The 14,537-nt window shown below is 40.8% G+C and overlaps 1 protein-coding gene across 11 annotated transcripts in view; it reads left to right on the forward strand.

Annotated features, from left to right (window-relative positions):
- Positions 1–14,537, forward strand: part of CHD7 (chromodomain helicase DNA binding protein 7) — a 180,291-nt gene that overhangs the window by 92,708 nt on the left and 73,046 nt on the right. For all 11 annotated transcript variants that reach the window (XM_054246609.2, XM_078352513.1, XM_017965361.4 and 8 more), the window contains exon 2: positions 1,323–1,753. In XM_054246609.2, the coding sequence (XP_054102584.1) occupies positions 1,365–1,753 (389 nt within the window). In that variant the 5' untranslated portion in view covers positions 1,323–1,364. The remainder of the gene's footprint in view (positions 1–1,322; positions 1,754–14,537) is intronic.

Below are 14,537 nucleotides of genomic sequence, written 5' to 3' on the forward strand. Positions count from 1 at the left end.
CCTTCCTCCTTTGCTCATAGTAAGCTTTGGCGTGTACATTAGTCACAAGGCTCTGCAGATGTGAGCCTGGGCTCACCTGCCTTCTCCTCTTCTGTAGGTCTAGTGCTGAGGAGTGAGAACTCTGGAGCTACTGGCTTTGATGTCAGTCTTAGTTCTGTCACTTAGCATCTGTACCTTGTTGGGCAAGTTACTTCAACTATAAAATTTGAAGAATCACCTAACGCTTAGGGCTGGTGTGAGGATTGAATGGTACCACGGGTGTAAAGCATATGCCTGGCACATGGTAGATCGTTTATGTTACAGTTAGTGTTACATGCCAGAAGAAGCATATGAAAAAGACAGGAAATTAGAGACATATGTAGATTTAACATTTTCAAGTATTTTGTTGAAATGTAAAGGTTCATTAGATGTCATAATTCATGGTATAGATGATAATCCAGCCAGCCCTGCCCTGGTTTGGATGGTGAGCTGTGAGGGAGGCTGTTGTGTGCGGAGTCACTTCTGATCTTGGCTGACCACTCAGAATCCCATCCCAAATGTGGGTATTTTCAACTCTATTGAAGACAGTCTCTGTGTGTATATCCCAAGTGAATGTCAAGAATCTCCTACAAGGCATGGCACATTAATTTATTTGGGTTCTCTCTTCCTTGGTGAAATTTTGAAATGTGAAGGTTAAAGAGGTTAAGAAAAACCTTGTCCACCTTTCATGTCAATGCAAGAGATTTAACCAATCCAGATTTAACCAACCAATCATGAAGTTTTGGTATATGCTTTTAATTTGATATTTTAATGTCATTTAAACCAGAAATGAGTTGTGTTGTGTAAGATTTATGTATGTTTACACTTTTATTTCAGACTTTCACAGTACTAGAATCTTGCGATGTTCAGTATACTTGTTCTTTTTAAAAATGGCTAAATTATATACCTTTAATTTGAGTTTACATTCTCATATGGGGCTAGAACTCCACTTAGATTTATTCTTTGTGGCTTAGCTTTGCTACTGTTTTGCCATTCACTATTTTTATGTAGGCTGTTTAAAAAACAGACAATGCCTTCAGTTGAATGAGTTTTTACTTCCTGAACTGATTTGTTTTTACTGTATTAACTAAAGTGGTATTTTAAAACTTTCTTATTTAAAAGATTGTCTCTTAAATAAACATACTATTTTTTGGATGCGAGAAGATGATAGATTCTACAACTGTATAGTCTGAAAAATATTTGCTACTTGAGTATAGAATAAGTTTCAGGAGCATCAGCCACTAACTTTCAGTTCTTTACTATGAAGAATGAAACTAATTTCAAATCCTATTTGTGTCTCTTAGCATTCGCCATCGGAGCCCTTTCTAGAGAAACCAGTGCCGGATATGACTCAGGTTAGTGGACCGAATGCTCAGCTAGTGAAGAGTGATGATTACCTGCCGTCAATAGAACAGCAGCCACAACAAAAGAAGAAGAAAAAGAAAAACAACCACATTGTAGCAGAGGATCCCAGTAAAGGTTTTGGTAAAGATGACTTCCCTGGTGGGGTAAATAACCAAGAACTAAATAGGAACTCACTGGATGGGTCCCAAGAAGAAAAAAAGAAAAAGAAAAGGTCAAAGGCAAAAAAAGATCCGAAGGAACCGAAAGAACCCAAGGAGAAAAAAGAGCCCAAGGAACCCAAGACCCCGAAAGCCCCTAAGATTCCCAAAGAGCCAAAGGAAAAGAAAGCAAAAACTGCCACGCCAAAACCTAAATCCAGCAAAAAGTCAAGGTAGGCTGTGGGCAGAAGCAACAACCACAAAACAATGATAGTACAGCAGTAAGAGCCAAGTGGTTACAGCCTGTGAAATGGGGGGTGGGGAGGGACACATTGATTTTTGTCATTATTGAGCTGCTTTCTCTAATATCCAGACTAAAAAGCTAAGGCTTTTATGCATTCTGAAAGTTAGGACTTAATTATTATGAACTCTTGATTTACAGACCTTATTGGATAAAAATTAAAAATAAATTTTTTTTTATATTTTTGTGAAAACTTACCATTTAGCAAATGGAGTGAAGTCAGCAGTATAATTATGTGTAAGAATAGACCAGCAACCTCATTTTCAGTGATGATATCAAACTGGACAGGAAGGATTATAGAAGAAAGGTCACTATATTTCACTAAGCATTCCAGCCCTTCTTCCCAGAGATTGAACCAGGATTGTTAATTCTCTACACTTGGCAGAGTAAGACTTCCAGGAGCAGGATTGGAATCCTAGTGAGCAGCTCAAAAGAAATCAAGTAGTACTTGTCCATTGGATATGTGTTCAAGAGTAACATGAATTTTAGGTTCTAGGGAAGACCCTCTTTCACCCCATACTCCCCCCCATCAGTTCTCTGACTGCCCCCCAACAAAGAAGCATTTTTATTCAGTAAGAAAAGCTGAGAGGAGAAGACATTGAAGACTAATTTTTTTCATTTGTACTGAATGTTTCTTACAACTGTTCTGAACCAGTTCCAGACATCTGAATCTATTTTCCAGAATGTGGCTCATGTTAGAAAATATAGTTTCCAGATGGAACTATGGTCAGCCTTGGTTAATCCGAATCCGTTTGCAAACTCCATTAGAAAACACTCTCCACCCCATACCCTCATGTGCATGTGTAAACACACACCTGTGCATGCACACACAGTCAATTCTGCATTTGCTGTGAACTTTTTGAGATTGCTGCCCTGTGTGTGCATGCCCAGGTACACAAACAGAGGAGATTAATTGTGTGACTAGAAAGATGTTGCCTTGAAGTGAAAGGACAAACCTGGACATGTAGCTTCTGCTAAAAATAATCTAGACAACTCCAAATACATTATTATGCGGTGTTTTAAAAGTTTGAATCATAGCCATTTAGGAAATTTTGCCCTCAATATTTTTTATGGTGCCAAAGCAACTGAATTATATTCACTAACTCAGTCTTACAGGTAATTTAATATTTGCATTTACTTGTGAATTTTCTTTGATGCCTCAGTGTGTGGTCTCCTAATTGAAAACCATCACTTTTTTTTTCTCCTTGTGAACATTCTTTTAAACTTAACACATTATAAAGTCTGTTTTATTTATTTAAGAAGTATTGTATTAAGTGCTTATTATTTGCAGGTACTGTTTAAGAGTTAGGATGTAAGGGGTGAGGAAGAAAGACATGGGTAGAATTTTAGTTTGACTCTATGAGGTGATTTAAAAAATATGTAATTACCTAAATCTAAGTATTATGCTTTTGGTAGGAGAAAGCATAAACTCATTTCTCCAAAAGAGAAAGAAATCGAAGCAAAAATACTAAAAAGAATGAAATATTTTTTCTTCAACCTAAAACATAGGCATCTGTGTTCTAAAGAAGCTTTCTGGAGCTCAGGAAATACATCACCAGTATTAATCTTGGCATCAAGACATATATCTGATTCTAGTTTTCATATTAATTTTTATATTTGTCACCTAATAGTAAAAGTTTATTAAAAAAAAGAAAAGAAAATAACACTCTATATTGAATATTGTCGTGGATTTCCAAGTATATCCTTTCAAGTTCTGAATGTACATCAGACTGGCCCTATGTTTAAAAACTTACTTAGCATATTCTTATCTCTCATAGAGTCCTTTGGGGCAGGTATTAACATGCTGTATTTAACAATGAAATTTGTTAAAATTTCCCCAACGACTGTAGGAAACTCTTTGAAACTTGGAGCGCCAAACATAGTCAGTCCCAGGCATGCCATGTCTTCTTGGTGCAGGTACAGACCCTGTGTTTATCCACTAGAGAAACAGTCGGTGCAAGTCTCATAGGCTTGCTGTCCACCCTGAAGTATGAAACAGAATCTGTCCAGAGTGAAGTGTTTGGCGTTGCCGAATCTGAATTTTGGCTTTGCACTAGAGTCACAAGCTTTGGTAGGAAGAAAAGGGTGTATTTTCTCTGAAAAAGAGTGTCTAGTACCTTCCCCGCTCCTGCCACTTTTGACTGATAGTCTCAATCAATGCCTCCTATAGGCAACAGTTATTTTTACCCTAAGTGGTGTGAAAATAATTGGATGGAACACATCTGATGAGCCTAGGGATGTGCAGGTTAAAAGGGAACTGCTGCAAGTGGCCCGAAGACTCAGGATGCCACACTGAGGGGCAGGGCACAAAGAGTGGTGGCGGCACCTCTGTTGGCCCTGGTCACTTGACTACTGATAAGGCCACTGCTGCTTTACAAGGAAGTGTGGTAAGGACATTCCTGGATTTCCCTGTTGTTGACAGTCAAACGGGGTGGCTGTCCAAGCATATGGTAGTTGAATTGGGGTTTTAAGTAAATTAACAAACCAGACCATTATTTTGTTGAACCTCATTGTTTCTCTTGATCTGATAAATTGAGTATGTTGCGTTGTGGTCTCGTTGTTCTACTAAGTGTAGAAAGGAAACAGCATCCCTGGAGCAAGGATAACTAGAGTGCATACAACTACATGTAAATTCAGAATAGCATAGTAGAATAATTATGTAAATTGAATATGCAGTGATGAAGGTAATAGGGGGTTTGGGTTATGTTAGCACTGGGTTTGAATTGCCATAGCAGTTTGCTTTTAAGCACTGGAATACAACAGTGGCAATTTTGTTTTGCAAAATGTTATGTGATACCAGTTATTTCCATCCTTGAATAAGTTAACTTGATGAATTTGTTTATACAGAAAATAATTTTCCTACAGAGAGCTAAAATAGAGGGAATGAACAGAACTGAAATAAAAAATTTAGCATGGGACTGCTCAGATCTCTACTCTGCAGCCCTGTGTACCGCATCATTGCTGTGTTCTGCAAACAATTGTGCTGTTCTTTGAGCAGAAGGTAAAGGAAGTGACCCTTGGGTGCTCTGGCTCTCTCTGCGCTGTGTCAACTGGCAAGGAGAGCGCTTGGTCTGCGACATTCACACTCACCATGGTGAAGGACACATGAAGAAGGCTGGCTGTTGTCATGGGCTGATTTTCCTTGTGTGCCTCCTCACTGACTGGCACCCCATCTTGTTCTGTAAAATGGCAGAAGCTTGAATTTGTGGCCGTTCCCAGAGAACTGGCCTTTTTGACAACCAAAATATAATCATACATGACTTTACTCTGCAGGAGGACATACAAGAATCTGTCCAGAAATTGTTACATAGAGCAGTGGTGAAACAGGAAAAAATGTTCAGCATCACAGAAAGACATGTAAAAACCTTGATGAGAAAAACGGGCCACATTCCTCCTCTCTAATCAGGCCGTATCTTTTTTCCCTTTCCCGTTTTATGCTAAGTATATATTTTTTCTATTCATTTTTCTAGTGCTCTCCCCAATTGTCCTTATAGCTTTCAAATATTGGTTGTTAATACTGAAAATAACAGCAAAGACATTTATGGGTTGGAGAGGATGCCGTTTTGCATATGGAAGGATTCATGGAGCTGGAATATGAGGATTTGCATCCTTTTCAATGCATTTTCTGTTGTGCATGCATGTGCCTTGTGAGATGAGAAAGAATTTGGAGGAAGTGCTTCCTTTGAATGACTCTTGAAGGATTTAGTGGTCCATTTAGCTATATAAAGATTCTTTGAATGTACAGAAAGAAGGGAACTTGGCCAAAGATTGTGACTTGACTACTGAAGCTTAAGTTAAATGAAACAACACAGACTTGCTGCTAATGCAGTTTCTAGGGATCCCTTTATTCCTTTATTTATACTCTGTCCCCAATGTTAAACTTAGTAGAAAACTAAAATGTTATTTTTCAATTAAGAGTGAAGTTTTATTTTAAACATGCTGTTCTTATTTAAAACACACACACATACACACACACACACACACACACACACAAAATATCAAAAACATGTGAGGGTGCTTTTTGCAAATCATACTATCATTATCATTAATAGTAATAGGATCTATGTAGCAACTTTCTCTGAGGAACGCAGCTTTTCAAATATTGTTTTCTTAGTTACGAGCTAAAAGGGTAGCAGCACTTACCGGAGCAATACTTTTATTCGGCCACCAAGCCCAATGGTGGTATATTTTTATAAACTAATACATATTGTATGGTTTACTCATGTGTCTGCAAAATTTCTCAGTAGAGATTAAGCACAGAAGCAACCTGTTATGCCAGTTGTACTAATAAGTACAAAAACCCAGGTAGTCAGATATCTTCCTGGCAGTTACGTGGGTAATAAAAGAAATTAAACCCAAAGCCTTTCTTTGATTTTCTTTTTTTTGGTAGCTGTTTGTCCTGATGATTTTCTTATTTTTTATTTTACTCACATGCTATGATTTACCATTTACTCTTAATTCAAGACGTTGGAAATTTGAAAAGACAGAACTAAGTGTTTTATAGACCCTGTGCCTGGTGGCAGAGGGTAGAGGTTTCTTACATGTGTGGTGATGAATGAATCTTTGGGCCGTTTCAGTGTTGGTGCCCATGAACATCGTGCGGCTCTGCCCCTGACCTGTCCTGCCCACTCTGGTTCATTAAATCCAAGCTTGTGCTCTCTTTCCTGCTGTCTAAAATGCTGTCTTCTCTTCAACAAAAGGACCATATGATCTTTTAAATCCCAAATCCTTCTTTCCTTTAGGGCAACCACCTCAAGGCCTTACTTTTGCCAGCCAGCAGCAGTGGCCCCATTGTGGCCCTTCCTCTTACTTGATTTTATCTTAAACCGGCTGAGTAAGCAGCGTGAGAGGGTCATCAGCTGCTGTTCATCAGCTGCTGTTCGTACAGGCCCCGGTGCCTTTGACGTGTGTGGTTCAGTTCAGATCCATCAAGGGAAGAGACTGCCTAGCAACATTGACCTTGAAAGCAACTCATGGTCTGTGCCCGATGCAAGGTGGGCCACATTGGGCCTGGTGGAAATTTGTTCTCCCCATCCAGTGAACTGCAGTAGACTAAAGCAGTGGCCTATTGCCACCCTGGTTTATATGGGAGAAGGTGATGTAGACCCCACTTTCAACTCTCACTGCCCCCATCAAATGGAAGTTGAGATGTGAGGAGGCCGTGAGCCACAGTGGGATGTTAAAGGGAGAGTTTTCTGGAGTAGACTCTAAAGCAGTGGCCTATTGCCACCCTGGTTTATATGGGAGAAGGTGATGTAGACCCCACTTTCAACTCTCACTGCCCCCATCAAATGGAAGTTGAGATGTGAGGAGGCCGTGAGCCACAGTGGGATGTTAAAGGGAGAGTTTTCTGGAGTAGACTCTAAAGCAGTGGCCTATTGCCACCCTGGTTTATATGGGAGAAGGTGATGTAGACCCCACTTTCAACTCTCACTGCCCCCATCAAATGGAAGTTGAGATGTGAGGAGGCCGTGAGCCACAGTGGGATGTTAAAGGGAGAGTTTTCTGGAGTAGACTCTAAAGCAGTGGCCTATTGCCACCCTGGTTTATATGGGAGAAGGTGATGTAGACCCCACTTTCAACTCTCACTGCCCCCATCAAATGGAAGTTGAGATGTGAGGAGGCCGTGAGCCACAGTGGGATGTTAAAGGGAGAGTTTTCTGGAGACACATTGCTTGAAAGTCTTCAGTAGAATTTTAGGGTGGGGTGGTTGCAGTGTTAGGGTTGGTAAGTAAAGAACAGAAGGAATCACAGGCTGATTTTATCTTTTATTTAAATAAGTCTCTATATGTATAAATGAAATGCTTTTGAAAAATGAAATTCTGCACAAATGCAGTTTGTACCTGATATGTAAACATCTTTCTGTTAGTTGTCCTCTGCCTGGACAAAGGCCCCCTTGAGTCTTTGGATGCTTGTGCAGAGCCGCTGTGCAGAGCATCAGTCATCTGAAATGCCAGCCCTCACTTCAGCTACATTTATGTGGAAGTCTATGTGGCTTAGCTTTCAAACATGAAACAGGAAATTGAGAGTACAAATCAAGAAAAAAGACATTTTTTTAAAACAATACCCTTAAACTTTCATAGAATACTAATTTTATATGTTGCCCTGACTTTGATAGGAACAATATAATTTTGTGGGGAAGTTTGGCTTCTCCTGTTGGGGTGGATGGTGATAGTTTCTTCTCTGTGGTTTTACCATTTAATCTGCTGAAGTCTCATCTCACCTGTGGCACCTGATTGACATGTGGACAGGCAGCATGGCTCATTTGTTGTGTTAGCCTCCCTGGCAGGTTAGAGACCATAATGGTGAATCTAGGGAGGGGGTTCTGACTGACAAAGTTACCCTCACTTGGCCCCCTTTCTAATTCATAGGATTGCTATGCATGAATAAGAGTGGCATCTTAAAATACGACACGGGTATCAAATGCGTGCCCTACAGTTTTGCACTTGGAAAGATACACTATGGTAAAAGACCATTGAAAGGCATACTTTTGCATCAGTTTTGTAGTGCTTAATTGGTTTAATTCTTTATGTTATGTCCAGGAAATGGAGTGTTAATCAAGAAAAAAGGCACTATTCTTTTTTAGGTTAGACAATACCCTTAAACTTCCATTAGAATACTGATTTTATGTGTAGCCCTGACTTCTATAGGACCAATATAATTTCATGGGAGTTAGGCTTCCATTATGATGCCAGGTGATGCCAGTAGCCAAACTATTAATGTCTGTGTTAAACTTCTGTGATCAGATAACACATTAGCTAACTACACTTCTTTTCCATGTTACTTCTGGCAGATCTGAATTTAATCCATAAAACTTGGTAACTTGTAGACTTGCCTTCTTTCTTTCTTTCTTTCTTTCTTTCTTTCTTTCTTTCTTTCTTTCTTTCTTTCTTTTCCTTTTCCTTTTCCTTTTCCTTCCCCTTCCCCTTCCCCTTCCCCTTCCCCTTCCCTTTCCCCTTCTTCTTCTTCTTTTTTTTTTTTTTTTTTTTTTTTTGAGACAGACTTGCTTTGTTGCCCAGGCTGGAGTGCAGTGGCATGATCTCAGCTCACACTGCAACCTTGGGTTCAAGAGATTCTTCTGCCTCAGCCTCCTGAGTAGCTTAGGACTACAGGCATGAGACACCATACCCTGTTAATTTTTGTATTTTTAGTAGAGTTGGGGTTTTACCATGTTGGCCAGGCTGGTCTCAAATGCCTAACCTCAACTGATCTTCCTGTCTCAGTCTCTCAAAGTGCTGGGATTACAGGTGTGAGTCACTGTAATCCCAGCACTTTGACTTTTGTCTAGGATCTTGCTCTGTTGTCTAGGCTAAAGTACATCATTGCAATATTGGCCCACTGCAGACTCAGCCTCCTGGGCTCAAGCAGTCCTCCCTCCTCCCACCTCAGTCTCTTTTTTTTTTTTGTTTTGATTCTTTCAGATCCAGATCTACAGACGGTTTTTTGTTTTTTGTTTTTTTTTTGTATTTTTATAGAGACGAGGTTTTGTCATGTTACCCAGGCTGGTCTCCCAACTCCTGGCCTCAAGCAGTTCACCTGCCTCGGCCTCCCAAAGTGCTGGGTTTACAGGCGTGAGCCACTGTACCCAGCTGGTGACCCATTTTAAAGAACTTAAAACATTTATTAATAATTCTTCATTGAAGTTGTATATTTGTTGTCCATAAGTAAAACAGAATTCTTCCCTCTTCCTTCCTGCTAACAGCTGTCCTTTGTTTTTCAACTAGAACAGTAGGGTGAAGAATTTGTGGCTGGGGTTTAGGAATTGAGGGTGGTAGGCCGGCCGTGGTGGCTCATGCCTGTAATCCAAGCACTTTGGAGGCCAAGGCTGGCGGATCACCTGAGGTCGGGAGTTCAAGGTGGTGACACACCTGCTTGGAGTGAAGCACATGGATGCCAGGCTAGGTGCCTGAGAATCGAGGGTGCCTGAGGCTGCCGGGTACAGGATTACAGACATCTGGGCACTACTCTGAGTACTTCTGGGGCCTTTGCCAAAGGGGCGCTGGAAGTCTTGGTGTGAAGTTGTTGGCCTCTAGGTTTATTACCTACCATTCAGAGTTTGATTTGTCCCCTTCCTCATTAGTTTATTCTGCCGCTGCATTTTATTACATTCTAGTTTAGTCCTTAAATCAATTTTTGTCTTAGGCTTTCTTTGAAATTTTTATTTTGTGAGGTTGATTTTACTCAATGATGTACCACATTTTATGCTGCTTTAATTGGTGTTTTAGAACTTTATACTTATATCTTTTTTTTAATTTGCCTTTTTGTCCTTTAGCTTTTCGTTTCATTGTCTGAAAAACTTATCAAATAGTAGACAGGGCTTAAAGGAAATCCTTTGCTCTTAAGTTGAGAGACTAGACACTCTCCTCTGCCAGCGTTCAGCCCTTGGCCTCTAACATGTGGCTGTGTGCTTTATTGTGGCAGCCCAGATCATTTTAGAGTTGTGTTTTGCCACAGACATTCTGCATCACATTCTGTGTGGCCTCCCATGCCACAAAAACATCTCTGTACTTCTTATCCATTAGGTTCATTTCTTTATTCAAAAGCCTTTTCAGGATATAAAGTGTAAGAATATGCTTTAATACCTTTCAGTCTTTGGAAAGATTATAATGTAACACTTTGGAGAAGCTTGAGTCTCTGAAAACAAACCTGATTAATCCTCATGACCCAAGCCTCAAGGTTAATTTTTCCCAGTATGGTGAGAAACTTCACTAACTTATCCCCTCTGAAGGGACTGTTTGATTGAGAACTCCTTCCCATTGTCCAGATAGCCTCATTAGCTGACCATATTCTCATCACACTTGGGTCTACAGTGTGGTTCTTTTTCAGATTTTCTTTTTATTTAGGTCTTAGATCATTAGGCCGACACTAATCATTGTTTAACTGTGTTCTATTTTTGTAATAAATCAGGGCAGCTACCTGGCTTTCCAGTAAGTTATGGCCCTTTGTATCAAGCTTTGTTTAGAAAGCCAATAGAAGGAATTAGTTATCTATACTGAATCCATCCAACCCCATTTCAGGTAATAGCACTAGGCCATCCTTACTATCTTACAGTTATAAGCCGAACATGACTCCTTGCATAAAAGTAGATTGCCTAGACTATCTCTCCATGTGACAGATGCTGCTCTCTGAATACAAAGTTTGTGTTCTTCTAATGCCTGCTTCTAAGAGTTCGCATTTAGTTGGTATATGCCTTGGTGCCACTGGTGGCGATTGCAGAACTTAAGACCTTGTTCTCTTAGTTGTGGACCCTAAGCACATCCAACTACCCACCAGTATAACCCTAGTCTCGTGATAAAATAAGAAATGTAAGTCTGGAGGAGGAACTGTGGCCCTTCAAACTTCCAGCAGCACCCTCAGAAAATATTCTCCATCTGATTACAAGAGCTTGTCTAACATAAGGAGTGGAAGGCCCTTTATCTCAGTGTCTTACTTCATGAGTGGACAGTCTCTACCCACACAAGTGGATGGCTCCACATCTCTTTAGCCTCAGAGTGGATGGCTCCATGTCTCTCTAGCCTTGTGAGTGATGCCTCTGTGTCTCTCTAGTCTTGTCAGTGGCTCCACGTCTCTCTAGCCTCGTGAGTGGATGACACCACGTCTCTCTAGCCTCGTGAGTGGATGACCCCATGTCTCTTTAGCCTCGTGAGTGGATGACCCCACGTCTCTCTAGCCTCGTGGGTGGATGGCGCCATGTCTCTCTAGCCTTGTGAGTGGATGGCTCCATGTCTCTCTACCCTCATGAATGGTTGGCCCCACGTCTCTCTAGCCTTGTGAGTGGGTGGCTCCACGTCTCTCTAGCTTCATGAGTGTATGGCTCTGTGTCTCAGCCTCTAGCCTCAGGAGGGATGGCCTGCTTTTTGGTCATTATCAGTTAAAGATTTAAGATAAGCATCATGAAATAAAAGAAGTTTGTGAACATGGAGGCAAGGTATGTAGATGGTATTCTTTTCTGTTGGTTTTGAAAAAATACTAGGTTTCACTCTATATTTTTAAACTTTAGCCAGCTTTTACTGAGCTTTATAGGTGTTTCGTCAAGGTAGATGCTATGTGGGGTTTTCTTATATAAGTTAACGAGAAAAATATTTAGAGTAGTGCCTGGTACATACTTTGGGCTATATATGTGTTTGCTATTGTTATTGCTATTACTTGTACTGTTGTAACTAGATGGTTAACAATTACAAGTAACCTACTAGACTCAGCACTAGAAGTGCAAACATAGTAAGACACAATTTCTTCTCTGCTGGAGCTTACATGATAGTTGGAGAAAGACACACATATGGTGCTTTGGTTTTAATACATTGCGGTAATGTTACCACCGACTTTTGTTTATTTTATATATTCCTTGTATAGGGTACAGCATGTGACATGCGGGTGGAGTGAGGAGATCATATCTGGTCCAGACCGTGGCAATTAGAAAACGCTTCTTGAAGTGAGTGGTGTCCAGGCTGTCTTGCAGATGAGTAGGTTGGGATGAAAGTAGAGGTAGAAGAGATTCATATGTGTTTGGGGGAATAGTTCTCTGTGCTTGGAACATAAGAGAGAAAGGTCTGGTACATCCGTATGGAGAACCTCAGACATTATATGCAGAGGATTGAAGCAGAGGAATGCTCTGATTTGCATTTCAGCTGGTTACTCTGGTGACTTGAGATGAGTTTTCAGGTGATACTTCCGTGGCATTACCATGATGCTGAGGTGGGAAATGCAGGAAGACAGAGCAGGTTTAGGAGAGGAATGAGGGCAGACATGATTTCCTCAAGGGTGGTACCATTCAGGTCTGGAATTTACAGGTGTTCCCTTACATGGCCTAGTTATTCTTACGATCCCACTCACAGACTGCTGTGTGGCTGTCGGCCTGAGCTAGGCCCCATTTGTAGCCATCACTGTAGCTGTTAGAGGAGTCTTGTGGTTCTGTATCTGCATCAAGGAGCTCAGCAGCCTCATCTTCAATACTGCAGTGTTGGATTAAGGGATGTAACTTCTTAAATACATTATCTGCCCCCCACCTAGAACAGTGCCCTTTTCATACATTCCAGCTTCTGTTGTAATTTGGAAGAAGAATGTATGTCCATGTTTTGGGTTTGACATTATAAAAGACTAGTTTTGACTCTTACAGAGGTAAATGATAACTATGAATGTGGACTTTCTGTCCTTTTTCCACTGGTCCGATGCTGTATAGCCCTGCACGTGGGGCATGAGGGTGATGAGGCAGTGGGGAACTGTTGCGATTAATAGTCTGGGCAGGAAATTATATGTGTCTGAACTAAAGAAGTGGTCATGGTCATGGGGAGGAGTGCACTGTGGGTTTGTTTACTTGCTTGTTATTTTAGCTAGTGTTTAGGAATGTCAGTGGAGGCTCTCCTTCTGTGTATGTTGCTTGGATGAAGTCATCCTTGGTAAAGGTGGGGTCCTGTCTGTAAGTTTCTGTAGTTTATTCGGCCCAAGTGGATCTGAGCCATGGCCAGAGAATACTTCCCAGACTCAGCTGCTTGTTTTCCACATGGGTGTAGATGTTAACCATCTGTGCCATTTTCTCATTTAAACCTCGAATGAATCTTGGAAGAATGTATAAATATTAATCTTATTTTACAGATGAGGAAACTGAGGCTCAGAGAAATTAAGTAATGTATCCAGGGTCACAGCCTGTAAATGACAGTTCAAACTGGGAGTAAGGTCTGTCTGACTCAAATCAATGCTCATATCTACCATTCTAGATTACCTTCATCTGTTAGAAGAAAAAATCTCGACTTGGATAATTTTGGGCAAAGCAGTTTTAATACAACACTTACTTGAAAATCTCAATTAGCTTATTGCAGAATAGTAGCAAAGGCAATTTAATTTACATAACATAATTTTGTCCTTGATGGTAATGTTGTCGGGTGGACACTGAAGGTTTTGTTGCCTTTTTGACTTCCTAGGGTGTTCTTTGATTTGTATATTGCTGCCTGGAAATGCTTAGTTGTCCCTTAACAATGTGAATAGTGCAAGGTCTGATGAGTTTAGAAATCTTTCCATAGTCAGATCTGGGGTAAGTGCTTCCCTTGGCTACAGGCTTTTTGTCTAAACATTTGGAGAGGGGCTGTCTGACTTTCAGCTATCTTGGAGGTTCCATATAGTTCATTCTTGGGAAGGGCAGATGGAAAATCATTAGCACTTCTCTCCTTCAGCAAATTGATGTTTCCTCAAACCTGGGCTCTGGTTGGCTTCCAGATAGTAAGCCTTTTACTCCTGTAGGATCCTGCATGCAGGGCCCGGCAACCCCTCTAAATTAAACCGTGTACTTCGCTCTGGTATAGAGAGGTCACTGTGAAAAGCGCGAGCTGCCAACTCACTTTACCTGGCAGTGGTTCAACTCTTTGACAGGCCTACCTCTGATTTAAACAAATTTGAGAAATATGTAAAGTTTTGGAAGCAGTTTTGCACTGATTTGATAAAAGAAACCACAAAACACTGCAGCGCAGGTGTTGAGAATGTTTGAAAGCTGATTGAGGGAAGCAGATGGCTTTAGTCAGTGGCATCCAGCCAAAAGAGCAGGTGCTGGTCATGTGACCGCTGGTTACCAGGGTAATCTGATTGCTCTTGGCGTGCAGATGAAAGGAAAGGGGCCCAGTGTTCAGCTGTAGTATTGTATAATTTGTGGCAGTTAGAGCGGAAATAAATGCTGGAAATGGAACCTCATAGTAGGGGAGACTTCTGTCCATGTGTAGCGTAAACACTAG

The sequence above is a fragment of the Callithrix jacchus genome, chromosome 16 (assembly GCF_049354715.1).
Source record: "Callithrix jacchus isolate 240 chromosome 16, calJac240_pri, whole genome shotgun sequence".
In the NCBI taxonomy this organism is placed as follows: Eukaryota; Metazoa; Chordata; class Mammalia; order Primates; family Cebidae; genus Callithrix; species Callithrix jacchus.